Source organism: Equus quagga, chromosome 4, assembly GCF_021613505.1.
Source record: "Equus quagga isolate Etosha38 chromosome 4, UCLA_HA_Equagga_1.0, whole genome shotgun sequence".
Classification (NCBI taxonomy): domain Eukaryota; kingdom Metazoa; phylum Chordata; class Mammalia; order Perissodactyla; family Equidae; genus Equus; species Equus quagga.
This window is the reverse complement of record NC_060270.1, coordinates 15,924,335-15,937,469: the sequence shown is the minus strand read 5'-3', so window position 1 is coordinate 15,937,469 and position 13,135 is coordinate 15,924,335. Positions and strand designations below refer to the sequence as shown.

The 13,135-nt window shown below is 35.3% G+C and overlaps 1 protein-coding gene across 4 annotated transcripts in view; it reads right to left on the bottom strand.

Moving 5' to 3' along the window:
* GRAMD1C (GRAM domain containing 1C) overlaps positions 1-13,135 on the bottom strand; it is an 86,924-nt gene that overhangs the window by 59,268 nt on the left and 14,521 nt on the right. For 3 of the 4 annotated variants that reach the window (XM_046659073.1, XM_046659072.1, XM_046659075.1), the window contains one exon: positions 2,505-2,589. The exons of the other annotated variant lie outside the window; for it this stretch is intronic. In XM_046659073.1, coding sequence (XP_046515029.1) covers positions 2,505-2,589 — 85 coding nt within the window. Of the gene's footprint in view, positions 1-2,504; positions 2,590-13,135 lie in introns of those variants that run through there. 4 annotated transcript variants of the gene reach the window in all.

Sequence of the window (13,135 nt, the reverse complement as noted above, 5' to 3'; positions counted from 1 at the left end):
TTGTCTTGGCAACTCAAACTCAACATGCCCCAAATTAAAATACTTGTCTTCCTCCAAGATGGTAAGTTGTGTCTTCCTTTGTACTACTTCCATACCTTGTTAAAACTGCTCATGCCACCCTGAGTCATAATGATTTGTATATATATCTACTTTCCTACCAGACTCTGAGTTCTTCAAAAACAGCACAGTGTCTGGCATACAATGAGGGCTAATAAATATTTATTGAACTAACCTATGAAGTACAATATTGTGGGTTTGTGATGACGCTGAGTTGTTTTTAAAACTGAAAAGTTAAATTAAATTTAGGACACTGTATCAGAAGACAGTGATGCAACATATGGTTAAATCTAAGAACTCAAAGCCATTTATAGAGAATGATCCCAATTACATACTTTAATTTGTATAGGTATGTCTATCATTCATATTATTTCTGGATGGTACAATTATATGTGGTTTTAGTTTTCTACTTTGTAAATGTCTGTATTTTCCAAATTTTATAGAATGAACAGGTTTGTTGTAGAAGAAAAAATATAAAAATGTAGATTTTTGAAAACAAATTTACACAGTGAAAAATATCTAGAAAGCTATCCACAAATTTAACCAAAATTATATATAGGTGGTAGGATCACCAACGATTTTCAATTTTCTCTTTCTATTTTTCTGCATAGCTTCAATGTCTCATAATGAGTTTATATCACTGCATCAGTTTCTTTCAGGAAGGCAGTGATGACTATGACACATTTTATAAGGGTTTCCATGAAAAGCATGTGATTTCAAGTGACAACCTTACAAGAAACATTCACAACACACATGAAAAATGTCTAATTTTTTAAACATTTAATAAGCTACTACAAATTAATAAAAAGACAAATAACCACTAGAAAAAAATGGGCAAAGTTTATGAAGAGAAAGGTTCACAGAAAAAAAAATACAAACAGTTTATAGACATATAAATAGATGTTCAACCTCCCTCATAATTAAAGAAATGTATATTTACATAACGATCAAGTACCATTTCTACCTACCAAATTTTGCTAAAGCAAAGTTCCTAAGGTGTGGCAAACCAGGTACTTAATATGCTGCTGCTGAGAATGAACACTCATTCAGCCTTTTTAGGGGTAACTTGCCAACACTAAACTTTTAAAATCTCATTACCTTTTTGGCACAATTTCACTTGACGGAATTTATCCTACCATACGTGGGCACACATGTGCCAAAAGAAATGTACAAGAAGGTTCGGTGTAACATTGTTAGTAATAGTAAAAGACAGGAAGCAATCATAATGTCCCTCAATAGGGGATTTGTTACATAAATTATGGTACAACATTCATTCAGTTGAATACTAGGCAGCCATTAAAGAATGAAGTGGATCCAGGGTAGTGCTAACAGAAGGAGCTCTAAACAAGATTCAGACAGTAAGCACAGTGTCCTCCCACTTAAGTTTTGTTAGGAATATATGTATATTCCCCTTGAAATACAACAGGAAACTTCTGGAAATATAAGAAACTACTAAAAATGGTCATCACCTAAGACAAAGGTCACAGTGGTCTCGGTCAGAAGGACCACTCTCTTTTCACTACATGCCCTTACGCAGTATTTGAACATTTATCATGAGAATGTATTACTTTCAAATGTTCTTAACAGTTGTTTTAATTCATTATTATGATATTTAAAATACTGAGCTCAACTATCTAGAAATTCAGTTACGCTGTATTGCACACTGCCCATCAATACCAGAAACCTGACAAATTTCTAGGAATAAATGGTTTGAATGAAATATATATTAAAACTAAAACCTAGTTCTTTATTTTGATTGTAAAGAATCTATGTCAATCTTATATCAAAAATAAAGCACTTTTATGTACAGCACAGGGAATACAGTCAATAACACCGTAATAGCTTTGTATGGTGACAGATGGTAACTTGACTTCCCATGGAGATCATTTCATAATGTATACAAGTGGAAAACCAGTATGTTGTAAACTTGAAACTAATACAATATTGTATGTCAACTATACTTCAATAAAAAAAAAGCACTTTTGTAAAAAAATGACTAAATTTTTCCTCTTAAAATCTATTTCAAAAATAATCTACATCAAAGATTACATGAATAATGATATAGCCCTAGAAAATTTTATGAAATTGCTCTATAATCCATTAAGGAGTAAATTTTCTGGAGAGAGTAATAACTATTGAGCATCTAATTTAAATTTTCCCTACAAAATCATATGAAACAAGCACCAGAAGAAATTGTGACAAATCATTTCCTTTTGGTTCTATTTTCTTAGCTAGCACTCAATATTTTTATAAGTCGGAAATCACTCCTCCCTCAATTACAACTTAGTTTTACATTTGCCTAATCACAAACGATAACATGCTGCTTATGGTAGCAAATATTGTCTGTCTGGCACAAAGGCCTAAATCTACAAATATTGTCACTCATCAGTTCTATTTTGATAATGAGGGAGAAAAATGGGTTTTTGGCAACTTCCTGTCTTGTTTACCTGCTATCAACTTCTCTGTATCAGGTAGATGTGTGAACTGTCTTTTGTATTCCTCATTCCTGTCTTTATAGGTGGAACTTGAAATCTGCAACAACAAAAAGATTTAATTTCTGTTTAATTATAATCTTCATTAGATAAACTGAAATGCAGTGTCTTAGAAAATAAATTTAAACCGAACTTTAAAATAATATGCTATTGTGCAATATTTTGTGTGTCTTTGTATGAAAAACGACATAAACATTTCAAAAATCACCCAAAGGAAGCAACGTAAACTTTCAGCACAATGGAGTGAGGAGTTTGGCAAACCCTCTCTGCAAAAGCAAACAGATAGCTGGGAAAAAAAACTATCAAAAACAATAATCTCAAATTATTAGAAACTGACCAAAAGCATACAATAAACTGAGAAGTATTTGTTCATGAAAATCTACTGAACTTGGGAACAGCAGTCTGTGGCACTGTTTCCTTGGCCCGCTCCTGTACTCTTCCTCCCCCATCAGTTAAGTCAGTGTGCTGTTTCTACGAGGACAGAACAGGCCATGAAAACTAGCAGCTATGCTGAGAGAGGGGGCTGAGTTGATTCAGAGTGGAGAGCAGAAAACCAATGTCCAGAAGTGAAACGGAAAATTCTGAAGCTACCCAAGTGAGTGTGAGGTTGCAGTCCTAACTGGAGCAAGAAACAAGCAAACTGGCAGGTTACTGGGGACTTAAAGAGATCTTGGAGGAGAGACAGCCATGGACAGGCTTGATAAACTCTCCATGCATTCCTGGCTGAAGAGAGCCTGCATGTGTGTGTAGCAGAGACTAGAGAGATCCCAGACTATCCACGAAGTCCTTGCTGGAGACACAAGAAATCTCAGAGGAACGTAAAAACTGAGACAAACTTGAAAATGCATTGAATCTGAGCGTGTTAACCAACCTACACACAGATCTGTCTGCAGAAGGGAAAAGTCTTACTGGCTCTATGTTTTTGAGCACAATTTCTGACCAATCATTGGCTGACATAAGGGGTAACCACTGAGAAGACAGCCATAAAAATAAAGACAACAACAACAAACTGAGCAGAAACATTCATTTATACATGCCACAGGACAAACAGATTTCACAGATTTACTCTAGGCAAGGTATTAAACAAACAAAAATCAGCAATGACAGGCTTTAGGGGCAGGGAGGATGCAATCAGAATCCAGAGTTGCTACAATATATTATGTAAACTGTACAATTTTCAACAAAAATTGTGAAACATTCAAAGAAACAGAGGAATGTGACTCATACTAATAATGAAAAAAGCAGGCAATGTAGTCTTTCAGGGTCCCTAGATACTGAATTTAGCACAGACATCAAAGCAGTTCTTATGTTCAAAGAACTAAAGGGAACCATGTTTAAAGAATTAAAGGAAAGTATGACAACAATGATTCAACAAGTAGAGAATCTTGACAAATAGATTTTTTTTTAAATTTTAAGAAAAAAAGGACATTCTGAAGTTGAAAACTACAGTCACTGAAATAAAAAATTCACTAGAAGGACTCAACCAAAGATTCAAAATGGCAGAGAAATAACCAGTGAACTTAAAGATAGATTAATAAAAATTATCCAATTTGAAGAATAGAGATGAAAAAGATTATAGAAAATGAACAGACTCAGAGACCTGTGGGATAACATTAAGTTATTCAAAATGCATGTAATGGGAGTATTAGAAGGGAAAGGGGAGGCAGAAAAACATTTTAAGAAATGATAGTCACAATTTTCAAATATGAGAATCATTAATCTACAGATCAAAGAGGCTCAACGAACCCCAAGCAGGATAAAGAAAAGAGTTTCAGACTTGGACATACCATAGTTAAATTGCTGAAAGACAAAGAATTTGAAAGCAGCAAAAGAAAAATGACTCACAAACAGGTAAAAAACAGTATTACTAATGGTTGACCTCATCATAAACAATGGAGATGGCAGATCTGCCTTAAAGAATTACTAAAGAAAGTTCTTCAGCTACAAAAAAATGACACACTATAGTAACTCAAATTCACAAGAAGAAATGAAGAGCACCAGAAGTGGAAATATGTAGGTAGCTACAAAAGAGCATACAAATCTATTCTCCAATTTCTCTCTTAACATCTTTAAAAGACCTAGGAGTCTATACAGCAACAATTATAATATTGTATTGTAAGGTTTGTGAGATACACAGGCGTAACATATATGACAATAATAGCACAAAGGAGGGTAGAGGTAATGGATCCAGGTTGCAGCAAGAGTTCAATATTTTAGCAGAATTAGGTTAGTAATCCAAAGTATATTGTGAGAAGTTAAGACGTATACTGTAATCCTTCAAACAATTACTAAAAAAACCTCTCAAATACATTTTTTTAAATTAAGAGGAATTAAATTGGTATCCTAAAAAATATTTGACACATAAAGAAAGAAGTAAAGGGGGAGTAGAGGAACAAAAAAGATATGTAACATAGAGAAAACAAATAGTAAAATGGTTATTTGTAAATACAATCATAAAATTGCTTCATTAAATAAAAATGGACTAAACTCAGAGACTGTCAAACTGGATAAAAATAGACCCAACTATATGCTGTCTAGAAGAGACACATACCTTAGATGCAAAAACACAAAGAGGCTGAAAGTGAAGCGATGGGAAAAGATATACCAATAAACAGTAACCACGGAGAACCGGAGTGGTTATATTACTATCAGCTGAAATAGACTTTAAACAAAAAATATTACTAGGCACTAAGAGATACTTTCATAATGATAAAAAGGTCAATATATGAGGAAGACACAACAATTATAAATGTATACACAACTAACAACAGAGCTGCAAAATACACGAAGGAAAAACTGACATGACACAATTGAAAAAACAGACCGTTCAACCTAAGTTAGAGATATCAATAACCCCTTCTCAACAACTGATCGAATGACTAGACAGAAAATCAGCAAAGATAACAGACTTTAACCTTATTCAGTCATTTGTGACAACATGGATGGACCTTGAGGGCATTATGCTAAGTGAAATAAGCCAGACAGAGATAGACGAATACTGGGGGGTATCACTTTTATGTGGAATCTAAATGAAAAGTCAAACTTATAGGAACAGAGAGCAGAAAAGGGGTTGCCAGGGGCTGAGGGGTTGGGGAAACAAGGAGAGGTTGGTAAAAGGGTACAACTTTCAGCAATAAGATGAATAAGGTCTGAGGATCTAATGTAAGACATGATGAGTATAGTTGATAACACTGGATTGTATAATTAAAACTGAAATTTGCTAAGAGAGTAGAGCTTAATGTTCTCACCAAAAAAAAGACGACTAATATGTGAGATGATGGATGTATTAATTAACTTGATGGGAGTTGTCCTTGCACAATGTATATGTACATCAAATCATCACAATGAACACTTTATTAGCTTACTATTTTGTCAATTACACCTCAATAAAACTGGGGGGAAAATACATTTCCACCAATAATACCTGACTGGCACTTATAAAACACTTCATTCAACGACTGCAAAATACACAATTTTTCAAGCACACATGGAACATTCTCCAGGATAGACAATATGCTAGGCCACAAAACAAGTTTCAATAAATTTAAAAGTACTGAGGGGCCGGCCCCGCAGCCGAGTGGTTAAGTTCGCGCGCTCCGCTTTGGCGGCCCTGGGTTTGGCGGGTTCCGATCCTGGGCGCGGACGTGGCACTGCTCATTAGGCCATGCTGAGGCGGCATCCCACATGACACAACTAGAAGGACCCACAACTACAAAATACAACTATGTACTGGGGGGATTTGGGAAGAAAGAAAAATTTTAAGTATTGAAACCATACCCGGTATATTCTCTGTCAAGAATAGAATAAAATTACAGATCAACAACACAAGGACTACAGCCCAGCTTCAAGGCAACTTAGTCCTTAAAAGTGGAATAAGGCGATCTCAGACTGCTTGCCAGGGTATATGAAAATCCTCTCTTGAGGAAGACAACAATGCCCTAGGACTCAAAATGTTTCCACAAAAATGGTGGGAAGAAGGGGCCGGCCGGTGGCGCAGCAGTTGAGTTTGCATGTTCCGCTTCGGCAGCCCGGGGTTTGCTGGTTTGGATCCCGGCTGCAGACATGGCACCGCTTGGCAAGCCATGCTGAGGTAGGCATCCCACATATAAAGTGGAGGAAGATGGGCACTAATGTTAGCTCAGGGCCAACCTTCCCCAGCAAAAAGAGGAGGATTGGCGGCAGTTAGCTCAGGGATAATCTTCCTCAAAAAAAAAAAAAAAAAATGGTGGGAAGTAGAGAAGAAAGGATAAGAGTCTGAGGATACGGTGAGATGTTCTAACACACAGTATCTGGAGTCCTAGGAAGGGAGAGAGAATGAGGTAGATGTGATATTTGAAGAGATAATGGCTAAAAACTTTGCAAATCTGGTGAAAGACAGCATATGTTCAAGAAGCCCTACAAACCCAAAGCAAGATAAACCAACAGAGAGCAATACTAGGTTAAAGGACAGGAGTTACATTCATTGGCCAGAATGGCTTAAGAAATGCCATAAAGAATCCTGAGAGTCAAAGATTAGTGTACATATGACCTTGCTGAATACTTCAAGAAAACTGACTCAGAGGATATGTACACGGAAAACTGCCTGAGCAAAAATCCTAGAGACAGGATCTAACAGCATTATCTGAGAAACATCTTGCTAAAGAATACCATTAGTGCTGCCGTGAATGTGTCAAGAATTCCCTGCCTAAACTAGAGACAGTGAGATACTGACCTAGACCAAGGGGTATCTCAGTGAGACTGCGCAAACGGGGTTGTAGGCAACAAAGCAATCGATCCTCTTCACCATTCATTAAAAACCTGAATGAATTCTATTTTATAAACCAACCTGTGCTCTGAGAAGCCCTTATATACAACAATTGAATAACAACACTAATAATTAGTGTTCCTAAAGATGACATGCTTCATCAAGGATAATCTCATTTTAGAAAGATTTTCACTAAAATGAAGATTTCAAATTTATTTTAAAATCACATAATGAGGATAAAGTGTAATGAGATTAGTATATCCTCTCAGACACTACAGCTAGGTGTATAAATTGATACTTTTTTCACTTAAAAACAAGTTTGCAACACATTATCAAAAGACAACACACAGATTTTAGTCAAGTAATTCCATTACGGTAATCTATTCTAAAGAAATAAACATTTGGACAGAAATTCAAAAATGCTCATTGTAATGCTATGATGATAAAAATTTGGAAACACTCTAAATGTCTAGAAAAATGAGACTAGTTAAATAAATTTGGAAACATTAATATGATGGTGCACAACTCAACATCATGAAGAATTTTTAAAGGCTTGAGGAAAAGCTCAAAAGGTTAAACTAAAGAAAAAGGAAATTAAATGTATATAGACATACTGATTCCAAGTATGCCAGAGAAAAAAATCCACACACAACATGAAAAAAATGAAGAGGAAATATCAACATCTCAAAATAGTTTTCTCTGTTTGGTGGGAACACAAGTAATTTTACTTTTCTTGTTTATATATTTTTCCAATTTCCAAATTTAAAAGAATTCATAAAATTTATAAAAATTGATATCATACAAAAAACTAAATTACAATTTGAAGTTCTGCAGTTTGGAAACATAATTTATTCAAAATTATTTCATTCTATTTTTATAAAGACAACATTTTTTTTTCTGATCTTAGGGAGAAAGTATTAGTCTATTTTAAAAAAATTTTAGGGGCCAGGCCCATGGCTGAGTGGTTAAGTTCGCACGCTCTGCTTCAGTGGCCCAGGGTTTTGCCGGTTTGGATCCTGGACGCAGACATGGAACCGATCATCAGGCCATGCTGAGGTGACATCCCACATGCCACAACTAGAAGGACCCACAACGAGAATACACAGCTATGTACTGGAGGGCTTTGGGAGGGAAAAAAAAAAAAGAAGAAGAAGAAGATTGGCAACAGTTGTTAGCTCAGGTGCCAATCGTAAAAAAAAAAAAATTTTATTGAGACACAATTGACATCTAACATAGTGCAAGTTTAAGATCTACAACCTGTTGATTTGATACATTTATATCCTGCAATACAATCACTACCATGGTATTAGCTACTACCTCCATCATGTCCCATAACTATCATTTCTTTTTCATGGTAAGAACATTTAAGATCTAGTTTCTTAGCAACTTTGAAGTATGTAATACGGACAGTATTGTTGACTATAATCACTAGGCTGTGGATCAGATCTCCAGAATATATTGATCTTCTAAGTACAAGTTTGTCCCCTTTGACCAACATCTCCCCAGCTCCCACTCCCAACCCCTGGTAACCACATTCTACTCAGTTTCTGAGTTCATTTTTTAGATCCCACAGCTAAGTGATATCATACAGTATGTATTTGTCTTTCTCTGCCTGATTTATCTCACTTAGTATAATGCTCTCAAGAAGACAAAATTATTTAAACATTTTAAGTTTCTGTCCTTAAAGCCTCGATTTCTTCTTTCCCTGAAGTTCTCTAAAATCATTTTCAAAAATAACAGTCTTCTTGCTCTAAATGATTCCAACTCTCTTTGGTGCACATCTATACATGTAAACACAGTAAAATTCAATAAACTAGCATATTGCAGCCCAAAATTCCTAACGGTTGGCAACTAGCTAATCAAAAATGATCTAGAGAGGTTCACTGCCTCTGTATCTGTGGCACACTCCGTAACTTAGCAAGCAGATTTTTTATGAGTTTTCGTAGCAGATTGGAATAAAGGAAAGTAAAAAAACTGAGTAAATTAACTTGGTGCACCAATCATAAAAGGCTAGATTATGTCATGGTAACAAGCAATCCCCAAATTTCAATGCTTATTAAGAACAATGGCTCACCGCTCACTCATACTACACAGGCACTGTGGCTGGCAAGAGGCTTAGCTCCACACTGTCCTAACACAGGGACATATGCTAATAAAGGCTCCACCATCTGGGGACACGAACATGGCAAATAGTGTATCAATTTTCAGGTTTCCATCTAGAAATGACACACATCATTTTATTGACATTTCACTGACAAAAAACTGTCACATGGCCACAGTTACTTCAGGAACATGAGGAAGCACACATCTACCATGGGCCAGAAGGAAAAGAAACAAAAATATTGATGAATAGAACTAATGGTTACTTACATTTACTTAACTGGCTAAGTCAAGAGTCATTATATTACTGAAGAGGTAATATCTGTCCAGAGAGCCCCTTTGTCCCAAAGCAATCCCCATTAGATGCCGAAGAAAATATTCACTTAGAGTTCCATGCCAACAAGGCAATCTTGAAAATGGAGGTATCATTCACATACCATAAAACTCACCCTTTTATAATGCACAATTCAGTTGTTTTGGTATACTCACAAAGCTGTGCAACTATCAGCATTATCTAATTCCACAGAGCTTTTATCACCCCAAAAAGAAACCCCACATCTATTAGCAGTCACTCTGCATTTCCCCCTCCACCCAATCCCTAGCAACCACTAATCTACTTTGTCTCTGTAGCTTTGCTTATTCTGAAAATTTCAGATAAATGGAACCATGCAATATTTTAGGTTTTGTATCTGTCTTCTATCATTTAGCATAATGTATTTAAGATTCATCCATGTTGTAGCATGAAACTTTACTTCATTCCTGTTTATGCCAATGAATAATATTGTGCTTTATGAATATGCTGTATTTTACCTATGTATTCACCAGCTGATGGACATTTGGGTTGTCCCCATTTTTTGGCTATTATGAATACTGCCAAAATGAACATTCATGTACAAGTTTTTGTGTGAACACGTTTCAATTTTCTTGTGGATATATCTAAGAGTGGAACTGCTGGGTCATATGGTGGCCCTATGTTTAACGTTTTGAGGAACTGCCAAACTATCTTCCACATTGCCTGCACCATTTTACATCCCCAGCAGCAAGGTATGAGGGATCCTATTTTACAACATCTTCACCAAGACTTAATGTCTGTCCTTTTTATTATGGTCACCCTAGAGGATGTGAAATGGTATCCCATTCTGAAAACGATCTGATTTGCATTTACCTAATGACGATTGATGTTGAACATCTTTTCATGTGCTTATTGGCCATTTGTATATCTTTGGAGAAATATCTATTCAAGTTTTGCCCATTTTAATTGTGCTATTTGTCTTTTTATTGTTGTGCTATGAGAGGTCTTTATATATTCTAGCACAAATCCTTCATCAGATATGTGATTTGCAAATATATTCTCATATTCTGTAAGCCGCCTTTTTACTTTCTTAATGGACTCCTTGAATCACAAAAATTAATTCTGATGATGTACCATTTAACTACTTTTTCTTTTGCTACTTGAGCTTTTGGTGTTATATCTTAGAAACTATTGCCTAATCCAAAGGTCATGAAAATTTATACCTGTTTTCCTGTAACAGTTTTATAATTTTAGCTCTTACCTTTAGGTCTACGATCCATTTTCAGTTAATTTTTGTGTAAAGTATGGAGTAGAGGTCCAAATTCATTCCTTCACATGTATCCCACTACCGTTTGTTGAAAAGACTATTCTTTCCCCCATTAAATTGCTTTGGTATGCTTGTCAAAAGTCAATTGACCATTAAGTTAAGAGTTTATTTCTGGACTCTCAATTCTATTCCATTAATCTACATGTCTAGTCATATGTTAGGGCCACAGTGTCTTGATTAATTTAGTTGGTAGTTAAGTTTTGAAATAGGGAAATGTGCGTCTTCCAACTTTGCTTCTTTTCAAGACTGGCTTGGATATTCTACGCCCCTTGCATTTCCATATTAACTTAGATTCAGCTTGTAAATTTCCACCAAAAAAAGCCAGTTGGGATTTTGATAGAGATGGTGTTGAATTTGTAGATCAATTTGCCATCTTAACAATATTAAATCTTCCCATCCATGAACATGGGATATCTTTCCATTTACTTATATCTTTTCACTCTTCTTTCATTGAGGTTTTGTAGTTTTCAGTACACAAGTCTTACACTTCTTTTGTTAAATTTGTTCCTAAGTATTTTATTCTCTTGATGCTATTGCAAACAAAAATTCTTAAAATTTCATTTTCAGTTTGTTCACTGCTAGTGTATAAATTTTTTATTAATTTTGGTTTTAGAATCAGGTAATAGTAGCCTCATGGAATGACTTAGGAGGTGTCCCTACCTTTTTCTTTCTTTTTTTTTTTTTTTTGAAAGATTTGTGCTAATTCTTCTGTAAACATTTGGTAGAATTGGCTAGTGAAGCCACCTGGTACTGGGCTTTTCTTTGTGACGTTTTCTTGTTTTGGTTAGGCTGGTTTTTGTTGTTTAACTAATTCAATCCCTTTCCTTGTTATAGTTCTATTCAGATTTTCTATTTCTTGTTGACTCAGTCTCAGTAGTTTCTAATTTCCTAGGAATCTGTCTAGTTCATCTAGGTTCTCTAAGGTACTATTTCAAATGTATGAGGTTAGCAAAAAACTTAGACTGATAATACCAAGTGTATTGGAACACACACCAAGATAGACTAATTCAGCCATACCTCAACAAATTTAAGAGAAATGAAATACAAAGTGTGTTTTATGACCACAATGGAATCAATCTTGAAATCAAAAGATAGCACAAAAATCTCCAAATACTTGGACATTAAACAACATACTTTTAAATAATACATGAGAGGAACAGAAAGTCTCAAGGGAAGTCAAAAATTACATTGAACTGAATGAAAATAAAAATACAACACATCAAAACTGTAAGACAGGGGTGGGCCCTCAGACTGAGTGGTTAAGTCCACACGCTCTGCTTCAGCAGCCCAGGGTTTCACCAGTTCAGATCCTAGGCATCCATGTACTGCTCCTAGTACATCCCAGTACTGCTCATCAAGCCATGCTGAGGCAGCATCCCACATAGCAGAACCAGAAGGACCTACAATTAGAATATACAACTATGTACTGGGGGGCTTTGGGGAAAAGAAGAAGAAAAAAAAAAAAGACTAGCAACAGATGTTAGCTCAAGTGCCAATCTTTAAAAAAGAAAAACAGAAAGAAACAGATGGCTTCTAATTTAAAGGCCTTTCTCATTTAAAGAAAAAAAACTGTAAGACACAGCTAAAACAGAGAGAAATTTATAGCTCTAAATGCACACATTAGAAATGACACAAAGTCTGAAATAAATAATCTAGATGTCCACCTGAAGAACGTAAAAGAGGAAGAGCAAAACAAACCCAACATGAACCAAGAGAAGTAAATAATAAAGATAAGAGCAGAAATAAATGAAATTGAAACACAAAAACCATAGAGAATATCAATAAAAAAAGAGCTGATTCTTTAAAAATAATCAACTAAATTGACAAACCTCTAGCAAGACTGACAAAGAAAAAAGAGAGAAGGAACAAATTACCAATATCAGGAATAAAACAGGGTGTAGCACCACAGACCCTACAGACTTCAAAAGGAAACAAGAGAATATTACGAACAACCTACACATATAAATACGACCACACAGATGAAATGGACTGACTTCTTGAAAAACAAACTACCACAACTCATTCAGCATGAAACAGATAATCTGAATAGACCTACAGCCATTAAAGAAATTGAATTCATAACTTAAAATCTCTCAAGAAAGATATCTCCAGGCCCAGATGGT